This window comes from Cebus imitator, unplaced genomic scaffold (genome assembly GCF_001604975.1).
Source record: "Cebus imitator isolate Cc_AM_T3 unplaced genomic scaffold, Cebus_imitator-1.0 Scaffold34, whole genome shotgun sequence".
NCBI lineage: Eukaryota > Metazoa > Chordata > Mammalia > Primates > Cebidae > Cebus > Cebus imitator.
Genome location: NW_016107349.1, coordinates 9867255 through 9880584, shown reverse-complemented (window position 1 = coordinate 9880584; position 13330 = coordinate 9867255). Strand labels below are relative to the sequence as shown.

General features: G+C 42.0%; 1 protein-coding gene across 3 annotated transcripts in view; it reads right to left on the bottom strand.

Annotated features, from left to right (window-relative positions):
- Positions 1 to 250: 250 nt before the first annotated feature.
- Positions 251 to 13330, bottom strand: part of TDP1 (tyrosyl-DNA phosphodiesterase 1) — a 98348-nt gene continuing 85268 nt past the window's right edge. For 2 of the 3 annotated variants that reach the window (XM_017524558.2, XM_017524559.2), the window contains exon 16: positions 7846 to 9526. In XM_017524558.2, the coding sequence (XP_017380047.1) occupies positions 9453 to 9526 (74 nt within the window). In that variant the 3' untranslated portion in view covers positions 7846 to 9452. Of the gene's footprint in view, positions 302 to 7845; positions 9527 to 13330 lie in introns of those variants that run through there. The other variant, XM_037737115.1, reaches the window with a different exon arrangement.

The window sequence follows — 13330 nt, the reverse complement described above, 5'->3', positions numbered from 1 at the left end:
GCTGAAGCCATGGAGCCAAGAGGTCTAGCTCAGTGGATCCCACCCTCATGGAGGCTAGCAAGCTAAGATCGACTGGCTTGAAATTCTCACTGCCCAGCACAGCAGTCTGAAGTTGACTTGGGACTTGAGCTTGGTGGGGGGAGGGGCGTTCACCATCACTGAGGCTTGAGTAGGCAGTTTTTCTCTCGCACCGTAAACAAAGCCGCCTGGAAGCTGGGACTGGGTGGAGCCCACCACAGCGCGAGAAAGCCGCTGTAGCCAGACTGCCTTTCTAGATTCCTCCTCCCTGGGCAGAGCATCTCTGAAAAAAAGGCAGCAACCTGAGTCAGGGACTTATAGATACAACTCCCATCTCCCTTGGACAGAGCACCTGGGGGAAGGGCGGCTGTGGGTGCAGATTCAGCAGACTTAAACATTTTTGCCTGCTGACTCTGGAGAGCAGTGGATCTTCCACACAGCACTTGAATTCTGCTAAGGGACAGACTGCCTTCTTAAGGGGGTCCCTGACCCCCATGCCTCCTGACTGGAAGACACCTCCCAGCAGAGGTCAACAGACACCTTGTACAGGAGAGCTCCAGCTGGCATCTGGCAGGTGCCCCTCTGAGATGAAGCTTCCAGAGGAAGAAGCAGGCAGCAATCTTTGCTGTTCTGCAGCCTCCACTGGTGATACCCAGGCAAACAGGGTCTGGAGTGGACTTCCAGCAAATTCCAGTAGACCTGCAGCAGAGAGTCCTGACTGTTAGAAGGAAAACTAACAAACTGAAAATAGCATGAACATCAACAAAAAGGACATCCACACAGAAACTCCATCCAAATGTCACCAACATCAAAGACCAAAGGTAGACAAATCCATAAAGATGAGGAAAAACCAGCGCAAAAAGTTTGAAAATCACAAAAAACAGAACCCCTCTTCTCCAAAGGATCACAACTCACCAGCAAGGGAACAAAACTAGATGGAGAATGAGTTTGATGAATTGACAAGAAGTATGCTTTTGTAATAACAAAGTCCTCCGAGCTAAAGGAGCATGTTTTAACCCAATGCAAGGAAGTTAAGAGCCTTGAAGAAAGGTTAGAGGAATTGCTAACTAGAATAACCAGTTTAGAGAAGAACGTAAATGACCTGATGGAGCTGAGAAACACAGCACAAGAACTTCGTGAAGCATACACAAGCATCAATAGCAGAACTGATCAAGTGGAAGAAATGATATCAGAGATTGAAGATCAAATTAATGAAATAAAGGATGAAGACAAGATTAGAGAAAAAATAATAAAAAGTAATGAACAAAGCCTCCAAGAAATACGGGACTGTGTGAAAAGACCAAACCTACATTTCATTGGTGTACCTGAAAGTGACGGGAGAATGGAACCAAATTGGAAAACGTTCTTCAGGATGTTATACAGGAGAACTTCCCCAGCCTAGCAAGACAGGCCAACATTCAAATTCAGAAAATACAGAGAACACCACAAAGATATTCCTTGAGAAGAGCAACCCCAAGAGACATAATTGTCAGATTCTCCAAGGTTGAAATGAAGGAAAAAATATTAAGGGCAGCTAGAAAGAAAGGTTGGGTTACCCACAAAGGGAAGCCCATCAGACTCAAGTCGGATCTCTCTGCAGAAACCCTACAAGCCAGAAGATAGTGGGGGCCAATATTCAACATTCTTGAAGAATTTTTAACCCGAACTTCATATCCAGCCAGACTAAGCTTCATAAGCGAAGAAGAAATAAAATCCTTTACAGACAAGCAAATGCCGAGAGATTTTGTTACTACTGGGTCTGCCTTATAAGAGCTTCTGAAGGAAGCACTAAATATGGAAAGGAAAAACCGGTATCAGCCACTGCAAAAACATACCAAATTGTAAAGACTATGGATACTATGAAGAAACTGCATCAACTAGTGCACAAAATACAGCTAGCATCATAATGACAGGATCAAATTCACACATAAAAATATTAACCTCAAATGTAAATAGGCTAAATGCCCCAATTAAAAGACACAGACTGGCAAATGGGATAAAGAGTCAAGAATCATCAGTGTGCTGCATTCAGGAGACCCATCTCACCTGCAAAGACACACACAGGCTCAAAATAAAGGGATGGAGGAATATTTACCAAGCAAATAGAAAGCAAAAAAAGAGCAGGGGTTGCAATCCTAGTCTCTGATAAAACAGACTTTAAACCAACAAAGATCAAAAAAGACAAAGAAGAGCATTACATAATGATAAAGGGATCAATGCAACAAGAGCAACTATCCTAAATATATATGCACCCAATACAGGAGCACCCAGATTCATGAAGGAAGTTCTCAGAGACCTACAAAGAGACCTAGACTCCCACACAATAATAGTGGGAAACTTTAACACCCACTGTCAATATTAGAAGATCGACAAGACAGAAAATTAACAAGGATATTCAGGACTTGAACTCAGCTGTAGACCAAGTAGACCTAATAGACATCGACAGAACTCTCTAACCCAAATCAACAGAATATGCATTCTTTTCAGCACCATATCACACTTATTCTAAAATTGACCACATAATTGGAAGTAAAACACTCCTCAGCAAATGCAAAAGAACAGAAATAACAGTCTCTTAGACCACAGCACAATTAAATTAATACTCAGGATTAAGAAACTCACTCAGAACTGCACACTTATGTGGAAACTGAACAACCTGCTCCTGAATGACTACTGGGTAAATAACAAAATTAAGGCAGAAATAAATAAGTTCTTTGAAACCAATGAGAACAAAGACACAATGTGCCAGAATTTCTGGGACACAGCTAAAGCAGTGTTTAGAGGGAAATTTATAGCACTAAATGCCCACAGGAAAAAGCAGAAAAAAATCTAAAATTGACACCCTAACATCACAATTAAAAGAACTAGAGAAGTCAAGAGCAAACAAATTCAAAAGCTAGCAGAAGACAAGAAATAACTATGATCAAAGCAGAACTGAAGGAGACAAAGACGAAAAACCCTTAAAAAACCATGAATCCAGGGTCTGTTTTTTGAAAATGATAGACTGCTAGCCAGACTACTAAACAAGAAAAGAGAGAAGAATCAAATAGATAAAATAAAATAAAAAATGACAAACGAGAGATCACCACTGATCCCACAGAAATACAAACTACCATTACAGAATACTATAAACACCCCTATGCAAGTAAACTAAAAACTCTAGAAGAAATTATTGGTCTATTCAGGGATTTGACTTCTTCCTGTTTAGCCTTGGGAGGGTGTATGTGTCCAGGAATGTATCCATTTCTTCTAGGGTTAAGGTCTCTTTTATTGTACAAATCTAATTAACTTGGTTTCTTGTAACTATAAGAAACCTAATGTGTTATTTCATAAGAATATTGATAAAATATTGAGTAGAAAACATTTGAGGCTTTTAAATTTTAGTAATGTCAATTATATGATGAAAGCAAAATCAGCATTCAGTTGTCATGTTAATTTCTAAAGAACCTATGAGCCAACAGCCATCCAGGGCATACAGAATGGCATCATCTATGTCCTCAGGTCCCGAAACGGATAGCATTGGCTTAGCTAGGACAGACTTAGCACCTCAGATGGGGCACAGATCTCATTCATTAACCAGCTGTGTAACCCTGAACCTTATTTTTCCCTCTGTATCATAAAATGAAGACAGCATCACCTGCCCCATGGTATGAAGATATATATATAATTACCTATCATCAAAAATTATGATTTGAGTTATCCATAATAAATGCTCCATGGATATAATTTCCCCTTTGCCTTTCCCTTCTAAGCTTCTCTTTATTCGTGTGCATTGAAAAAGGAGACAGGTCCAGATGCCTTTCAGTTCTTAATAAATGTAATGGACACCAGGTGTGGTGGCTTATGCCTGTAATCTCAGCTACTAGGGAGGCTGAGGCAGGAGGATTGCTTGAGGCTATAGTGAGTTATGATAGCGCCACAGCACTCCCACCTGGGTGACAGAGCAAGACTCCCATCTCTTAAAAATAAATGCAAGTGGCTCTTTGAAAATCTTGCTACAAAGGGAACAGGGGACACTGAAACATGTGCCTTAGATACATGAACAATAAAGTAGGTCAGACTGCAGAGCTTCTTATAGGCCTACCGTGAATAACATATAATTTGTACACATCAATTGAATTCTGCTTTAAAACAGACTTGATTGGAACTCTTGTGAAATATGGGACAGGAGTTGCACCAAGACTTGCATGCTTTGCCCTGTGTCTGCAGGCCACCTGCCACTTGCTACTGTGGACTGCTTATTGCCCGCCCCCATCTCCATTATCTCCCATGCTGCCTTCTCTTCTGACATGGGACTCATTGTGCTTTAGGCCTAGTGAGTCAACAAAAATGGTAGGTTTCAGAAAATTTAACAGATCATACTTAACAGTGCAAAGTGTTCAGCCCTCAATGCTCTTACCTGAAAGGAACCCATTCTACTTGCAGATCTGGCTTTAGTAATTTAGTGGCTCAGTCCTGCATACTGATGTGACATTTTGTGGGTGACTACGTGTTGCTAGTTGGTTCTGTCACATCAACCATGATTTGCTATTACAGTGGATGAAACTGTACCCAACTTGTATTTATAGTTACATATCATGTATGCCAAGTGTATTAGTCCATTTTCATACTGCTATGAAGAAATACCCAAGACTGGGTAATTTACAAAGAAAAAGAGTTCCATGTGGCTGGTGAGGCCTCACAATCATGGTGGATGGCGAAGAAGCAAAAGCACACCTTACATGGCAGCAGGCAAGAGAGAATATGCAAGGGAACTGCCCTTATATAAAACCATTAGTTGTCTTGAGACTTACTATTATGAGAACAGCATGGGAAAAACCCACCCCCATGATTCAATTACCTTCCATCAGGTCCCTCCTATGACATGTAGGGATCATGGGAGCTACAATTCAAGATTAGACTTGGGTGGGGACACAGCCAAACCATATTTCAAAGCCTGCTTCTCGGCTGGAACTTGGGAACATCTACTGCCTGGATCCTTACAGCAGTACGGCATGACTCTGGAGCCAACATGCCTGGGTTCAAATTCCAGCTCTGCCACTTACCAGCTCTGCAACTTTTCAAAAATAACTGTGATTTCTCTATCTGTAAATGGGGATAATCACAATACGTCTTGGATAGGGTCATGAAAATGAAATAAACAGAAAACACATAGAAGATTTCCTGGCACAAAGCACTCAGTGCTTGCTGGCCAATGTTAATGCTCAAGGACCAGTGGACACAGACCAGGCTCAGAGTTGACCACCAGCCTCCAGGTGGGCCTTGGCCATGTCACTGCTGACATTCCTAGGAGCATATAGCCACAGACAACCTTTGATCTTTCATTTTTTGGATGTGTGAATCCTATTATATAAGCAGTAGCCACCTAAGATATAACTTACTAGTTCATAGAAACACAAGAAATTGTACACTTTAAGGTATTCTTTTGTCCTGGATTTGCTTGGAATAGGTGGGCTATTAAACTTGGAAAAACTGTCAAATATTTTATAAGATGATCTGACCTAAGCATAATGTGGAGTTAGTACCATAGTCACACTGGAAGTCATGTAATACTGTATTAGTAATTTCTATTAGGGATAACTATGTAACTTCCACTAAAGAATCCAGGAAAATGAAGCTTGACTTGTGTAGTGTGGTGCAGGAAGGTGTGCACTTTTGAGGCAGCAGAGTCTTGATTCTGCTGCTTACTGCGGACCTTAAGTTATTTAATTCCCTTGAACCTGTTTTCTCATCTGCAAAATAGGTCTAATAAGGCCAGGTGTGGTGGCTCATGCTTATAATCCCAGCACTTTGGGAGGCCAAGGCAGATGGATGGCTTGAGCTGAGTTCAGACCAGCCTAGCCAACATGGCAAAAGCCTGCCTCTACTAAAAATACAAAAATTAGCCAGGCATGGTGACAGGCACCTGTAGTCCCAGCTACTTGGGAGAATCACTTCAATCTGAGGGGCGGAGGTTACAGTGAGCCGAGATCGTGCCACTGCACTCCAGCCTGGGCAACAGAGCAGGATTCCATCTACAAAAAAAAAAATAGCGCTAATAATGGTACATTCTTCAGGAGGTTGACATGAGGATTAAGTGTAAAGTACTTAGGCACAGGCACTGAAACACAGGAAGAACTCGGGAAATGTTAGCTGTTACTGTCAGGTTGAAAAAGGCAGCCTTCCAAATCAGGGGCACGTAGCTTCATGCCAAGAGAGGGGAAATGAGGGTTTCTTCAGTTAGAGAGAAGTAACTGTTAAACAAACCCCAGTGGGATAATGATGAAAGCACAGTTTTCTCAAAAACATTAGCAGGCATGTTTTGGTCAGTCCCATTAAAAAAAAAAAAAAAGATCAATGGGTAGAGCAGCTTGTTTTTGGTGTTCCCATGCGTTCTTGATTATTCTTGGGGAGTTACTTTGCTTCCCATGTGTGCTATCAGCTGTGCCAGAAAGCACAGGGTAGTGACCCTACCCACACTGGCCTGGCTCAGCCCTGCCCTTCCCTAAGTCCCTCGCCTTGGCAAGGGGCGCAGCACTCCTGTCAGGGGTTGGGCCTGGACACCTGCTGAGTACAAACTCCTTGACCACGGGCTTCCCCTAAAGTGACTTCAATGTTCTTTATCCAGCCCATTCTGCAGAACTTCTGTCTGCATTTCCAGGTGGGCACCCTGCCCTTCTCCAGGGCCTAGAGAAATATTACTCCAAGTGTGAGTACTACTGCCTGACTTGGAATACTTACTACACCTCTAGGCTTGGGGGAGCCCATCTGGAAATGAAGACTCAGCATGGTTGGCTGGTGCTGAGTTCAGAAAGAAAGTCAAAGTAAGCATTCAGAGACTTTCATCACAATTTGACAGTGTTGAGACAATCCAAGCACCTGACTTTGTATTCTAAAAATGTATCTGTCCACAATAGATTGTGGGGATAAAAACAGTCCATCTCCTTAGATACAGCCTACCATACTATGCTGGAGCTCTGGCCATATAGTCCAGCAGTTAACAGAAGAGGCTTTGGATGCTGTCTGACCTGAGTTCAGGTACTGCTGAAGAGCACTTTCTAGAAGGATGAACTTGAACAAGCACTTTACCTTTTGAGTTTCTTTCTGGAAAATACATACAATCCTAATAACCTACCTGTAACAGTGACAGCAGCAAGCACTTGTACTATTCTCATTCTGTGCAAGTGTGGCTTAACACTTTACATGTACTAAGTCACCAGACACATCAGCCCTCGGCAAAGGGTAATATTACCACCACCTTCGTTTTATAGTTGGGGGACCATGGCACAGAGAAGTTACATAACCTCGTCTAGGCTGCACAGACAGTAAGTGGCAGAGCTGAGATTCAAACCCTGGCCACCTGAGTCCAGCTCTGAGCTCTGACCCACTTTGCTAATCCGCCTCCTTGTGCTGTTATGTGGATCAGATAAGCAATGTACCCATGTGACCCCACACAGTCATCGTCTAGCTGTCAGTCTGCTACCATCATCTTGATTGGCTGGGTCCTGCTCCAGAGCAGGCCAACTGACTGTAGGTTTATGAGGATGCCCTGCTGACCGTGAGGCTTGCCTGGCAAGCCTACGCTGCCCGTGCCCCAACCTGGGTGGGACCAGTGCATGGTGAGAATCACGCATTCTTTGCCATAGTCCTTTGGACACTTGGATTAAACTGCTAGGCCAGCCCACTATGATATCAGCTTCCACTACCAGCCCCTGGCCTCTCCCTGTTTCCTTTCTTGGCTGTTGGGCTCATCTGATGTCAGGTTTTAATGTTTTTGTACATCGAGGGTAGAGTCAGAAAAGGCTGAAGCCTTAGTTTTCTTAACTGCAAAATAAATTGGTTTAATTAATTCTGTACCTTTTCAAGTTTATTTTTAAAAAGCAGAACACATACAAATACACTCAAAACCACAGAAGATATCCTTTACAGAATCCCAATATGTAAAATAGATGAAGCAGAGCTTATCTGCTACAAGGTGGGAGGCCCTGCAGCCCTGTCTCCCTGCCTCCTCCTTTATCGCCATACACCCACCGCAGCCTACAAGGTTTCTAAGGTACTTTTGGAAAATCCTAGGCCTCTGAAGAACAGTTTGAAAGGCGACTTTAGAAAATGTTTCAAGACTAACATTTAACTGTATCCTAAGTTATAAGATAAAGAGGTTGATAACAAACTGGAAATCAGCCTCATGCAGAAGAAAACAAACAGGGTCTAAAGCACCCTCAGGAGAACGCAATGCACACAAAACACGAAGACACTCACAGCTCAGAGCTCAGCTAGCTGTGTGACCCTGGGGGCATCCTTAACCTTCTAGGCCTTACTTTCCTTACTTGTGAATTTAAGGCACCACATTAAGTCACCTTTTAGGATTTTCCCCAAAATCTTTGTGTGCTTTTATATAATTCCATGAGCTGTTTTCTCTGGAAATTTCTGGGGGTAGAAGAGATACTCGTTTACCTTGGGCAGGCATTTGGGTCCTGTGGGACCTGTCTGTAAGCAACGAGGCAGGCAGCAGGGTGCCTAGGAGGGAGGAAAAGCCTTGTAAAGCTGAGGCTGAAAGCTATGAAAACCTGCCGTGAGGACAGTCCATACAATTCTTAGCTGCAGGGGGCTGAAACAGCACATTGGCCTCAGGGACAGATCATGTCCAGCAACCCCATGAGACATACTCAGAAGCTGAGAGAGAGCACAGGTGAAAAGGAAACAATCACCTTCTTCCTGGGAAAAGTTCTGGTGGAATGAAAGGTACTTTTCTGGACGGAGGGTGGAAGCAGAAAGTCAATCTTCAATTCATAACAGCCGACAGCACCAAGAGATTCTATGACACTGTGAGGATAATTTTATATATATACAGGTTCAATATCCCTAATCTGAAAATCTGAAATGCTCCAAGATCCAAAACTTTTTGAGTGCTGACATGATGCCCCAAGTGAAAACTTCCATATCTGACCTCAGGTCAGTCAAAAGGCTGTCAAAACTTTGTTTCATGCATAAAATTACTTAAAATATCATATAAAATCACCTTTAGGTTACTGTATATAAGGTATATATGAAACATAAATGAATTTTGTGTTTGGACTTGGGTCCCATTCCCAAAATATCTCATTATGCATATGCAAATATTCCAAAATTAAAAAAAATCCAAACTCTGAAACACTTCTGGTCCCAAGCATTTCAGAGAGGGGATACTGAATCAGTATATATTTTTAACATTGAGAAGTTCACTAGTTTCCTTTCCAAAACATACAAAAAATGAATTAAGAAAATAACTTTATTTTGGAGAGAATGTTAATGTCCATTAAAAGCATAACCAACATCCATTCATAAGAGTGACCTTTGCAAAGATTTTATAGAGGTGCAAATAATACTTTAAGGGAAGTGAACATCCAGTACAAATAAGAGATTCCATGTTTGGGGCTCAATGTCTTACACTTAAATTTCATAGTGCCTCAGGATTCTCAGGAGGGCACCCACATGTTCCCATGTGTATCCGGTGCTTTGACATAAGGAATGTTCCATATCCATGGCCGATCTGGGGGAAAAACACAGTATATAATATTTATTTGAATAGGATCATAGAAAACGCACTCACCTGATGGTATAAAAGCACTTATGTGCTTGACTCTAAACTGTGGTAGAATAGTTTCTGAACCAAGCCCAGACGATTCTCCCCCTTCAGACAACAGCTTTTGGCAAAGGTTCCTATTAGGACACCAAGGTGAACAAATATGGGGAATGATATGGTTTGGCTGTGTCCCCACCTGAATCTCATCTTGAATTGCAGCTCTCATAATTCCCACTTGTCAACTGAATCATGGGGTAGAGCTTTCCTATGCAGTTCTCGTGATAGTGAATAAGTCTCACAAGATCTGATTGCTTTATAAAGAGGAATTCCCCTACACAAGCTCTCTCTTGCCTGCTGCCATGTAAGATGTATCTTGCTTCCCTTTCACCTTCCACTATGATTGTGAGGTCTCTCCAGCCATGTGGAACTGTGAGTCAATTAAACCTCTTTCTTTTGTAAGTTACCCAGTCTCAAGTATGTCTTTATTAGCAGCATGAGGACAGACTAATACAGAGAGGCAGGCAGAGATGGAGGGGCGAACCTAGTGCTGCCACTTAATAGCTGTGCCAGATGGGCAAGTCACTTTAACCAAAACCCCAGGTTCCTTATCTGCACCTATGTTGTGGTGCTGTCACGAGGATTTTAAGTGAGAAAAATCCACATAGCATGCAAGATATTGTATCTAGCAGACAGAAAAGGCCTAACAAAGGGCAGCAGTTCCTTTCTTCTTTTAGGAAGCTGAAGAAAGCAACAGTAATAGTTGGTATAGCCACGGGTGCTGCTCTCAGCTGGTGACATGTAACCAAGAGGCCCAGAGTCACATCCATGAAATGTTTCTGTTCTATTGTTAAGGGTTAATAATTGATGAAACATGAAGATCTCTGCATAAATAACTGTAGACCAATGCTGAAGAAAGCAACATGCCTGGGTATAGTACCATGGAAAGAATTCAGAGGACCACGTCAAATCCCACCTATGCCCCTCTTAGTACCCTAGGGAAGGCATGTGGGTTATGGCATCAAGTTCCTCCTCTACGAAATGGGAATTACGTTAGCAACTGTCAGGGATTACTGTGGAGCACAAATGAGAGAACATCTGTGAAAGCTCCTGTTGTAGGTGCTCAATAAATGTGAACTTTTCTTCATTTATGTTTCAGAAATTGAAAACATTTCAACAAATCACTTTCACTACACATTGCCACTGCCAGAGTCAAACTGTTTCAAAAGAACTATAATATGGTTACTCATCACTCCTGGGAATCAGCATTAATATTCACTGGCTGAGAGGAAAACCTGGTTTAAGCAATCCTCCTAAATTGTCCCATGGCAGAACAACTTGCCTTATAATAATTCATCCATGTATTCAAAACATTTGTTACATGCTGGCCAGATGCCAGAGATTTGCTAGGTGCTATGGATAGAGAGGAGAATAAGCCAGGCATAAAACCTCACAGGGCTTCTAGTCCAGTGGGGCAGACAGACAAACAGGCATGCCACAGAGGTGGAGTTCTGACCTTTTTCATTTCTGTACCACACTCCCCTAACCTGGCTGACATGAGAAATACTGGGCAGCCTGTTAGAGTACATTTTCCAAGGACACATGCACAGAGATCTTGTTTCAGTAGGTCTGGTTGTGGCCTGGCAATATGCATTTTTATCAAATTCTACAGATGATCGTGATGTAGTCAGAGTTTGGGACTCAAGGCTAAGGCGTATGGGAAGCTGTCTTTTTTTCTGTACTATGGTGGAATAATTTAAAAGAAGGGAGGGTCATGACCAGATGTGCATGGTAGCACTGTAGAGGATGGCTTCCAGTGGGAGGAGACCAGAACTGGGAAGATGAACAAGTAAGCAAGGCTGGGTGAGAAAGGAGGAGGTCTACATTAAGACCATGGCTGGAAGGATGAAAACGACAGCCTATGGGGTTTTGACCTCTTCATGTACAGAGTCTCTGTCCCATCCCTCCCTGTGGTCATACCGTGTGCCTCTTCTGCCTCTCTGTTAACTCTAGAACTTAGACCTCCACAGGGAGGTAGTACGGTGTAACAGGAAAGGGGATATGGGCACTGGAGCCAGACTGCCAGTGGGGCCCTGACCAACTTACTCTGAGTATCCTAGACTCCTTACCTGGAAATTGGGGGTTGTACTACCATACTTGCATCATGGGGTTGTGAGGATACAATGAATTAATTCATGTCAAGTGCTCATATCAGTTCCTGGTACATAAAAGTACTTAATGAATGCTAGCTGCTATTGCAATTGCTCACCTCCCTCAACTCAGAGAATAAGGACTGTCACCCTATGTACTACATAGGTCTTAAATAATTTTTTTTTGAATAATCAGATAAATCCAAGTAAAGTACAAAATCCTGTTTAGCTAGGTAATAAGGTCTTTTCTCCAACCCCCTAAGAAATGGCCATGGGTTAAGGACTTATGACTCTGCTCTCACCCCGAGGCCCAAACACCCACACATACATCTTTCACTGTCATCTCTATGCGAAACTTGATGTACAACCTCCAGATGCCACTATTTGTCACCTGAACAGTCACTTTTAATTCTTATACCAGGAATAAGCAAAGTGGGGTGTGGGGGCGGGGTGGAATGCCAAAGATATGAACCAATTATCCTAAAAGTTCCAATGCCATTTTACATTAGCCTACTCTGAAATCAAGGAATGTACAAGACACGCCAGCTAGGAATGCCAAAGAAAGCTCTGAAGTGTTTTGCACTGATTTACCAAGTTAGTAGAAATGCAATTATTTGTAATTGCAGTATCAGTGTTATCTAAAACCCATTAACACCTTTCTCTGTGAACTGCACATATTAATCTGTGACTATATAGAGCAGAACACAACCATCTAACTGGTGTGAGGATGAATTCAACTTGCTGAAAATTCAGTACTTATTTATTTCAAAAGAATCAATTTTAATTCTGATTTAAGCTTCCTGATTACAAAGTAATTTTAAAAGCTGAACTCATAGTTTACTTTCAGCCTTCTGTTTGTGCTATGAAACAAAAATAGATTTTATTAAAGGAGATGGCTAAAATCATTCTAAAAACGTTTTTGGCTACTTCATCTTAAAAAAAAAAGCTTAATTTCTGAAGCTCTTTCAAAAACAGGTCCTTAAAAATAAAACATACCAACAGTTTTGCTTTTTGGTTTTAGACAGAATCTCGCTCTATCACCCACACGGAAGTGCAGTGGCATGATCTCAGCTCACTGCAACCTCCACCTACCGAGTTCAAGTGATTCTCCTGTCTCAGCCTCCCAAGTAGTTGGGATTATAGGCACATTCCACCACACCCAGCTAATTTTTTTATTTTTAGTAGAGACAGGGTTTCACCATGTTGGTCAAGCTGGTCTTGAATTCCTGACCTCAAGTGATCTGCCCACCTCTGCCTCCCAAAGTGCTGGGATTACAGGTGTGAGCCACCACACCCAGGCATACCAACAACTTACAGCAATATACCTTTTGTGCATTTTATTTGGAAAAGATAATCCAATCAACTTTGTTTCCCTTAGAAAAATACTTTATGGTTTTGGACTCTAGCAATAATTATAAAAGGTTTAGACTGACGTTTATTCTGTTACTATCTGAATGCAGGGAGCTATTTAAAATTAATAAGACAGTAGGAGAATGGTTAGACCATTTTGGAACCAATGGTTTTAAAACCTTTTGGAGGATTACGTATATTATGTATGTGTTAAATCTACATTATGCATACCTTATGTGCCAACCAGCTTTTAAGGACCTCTTCTATTAAACAA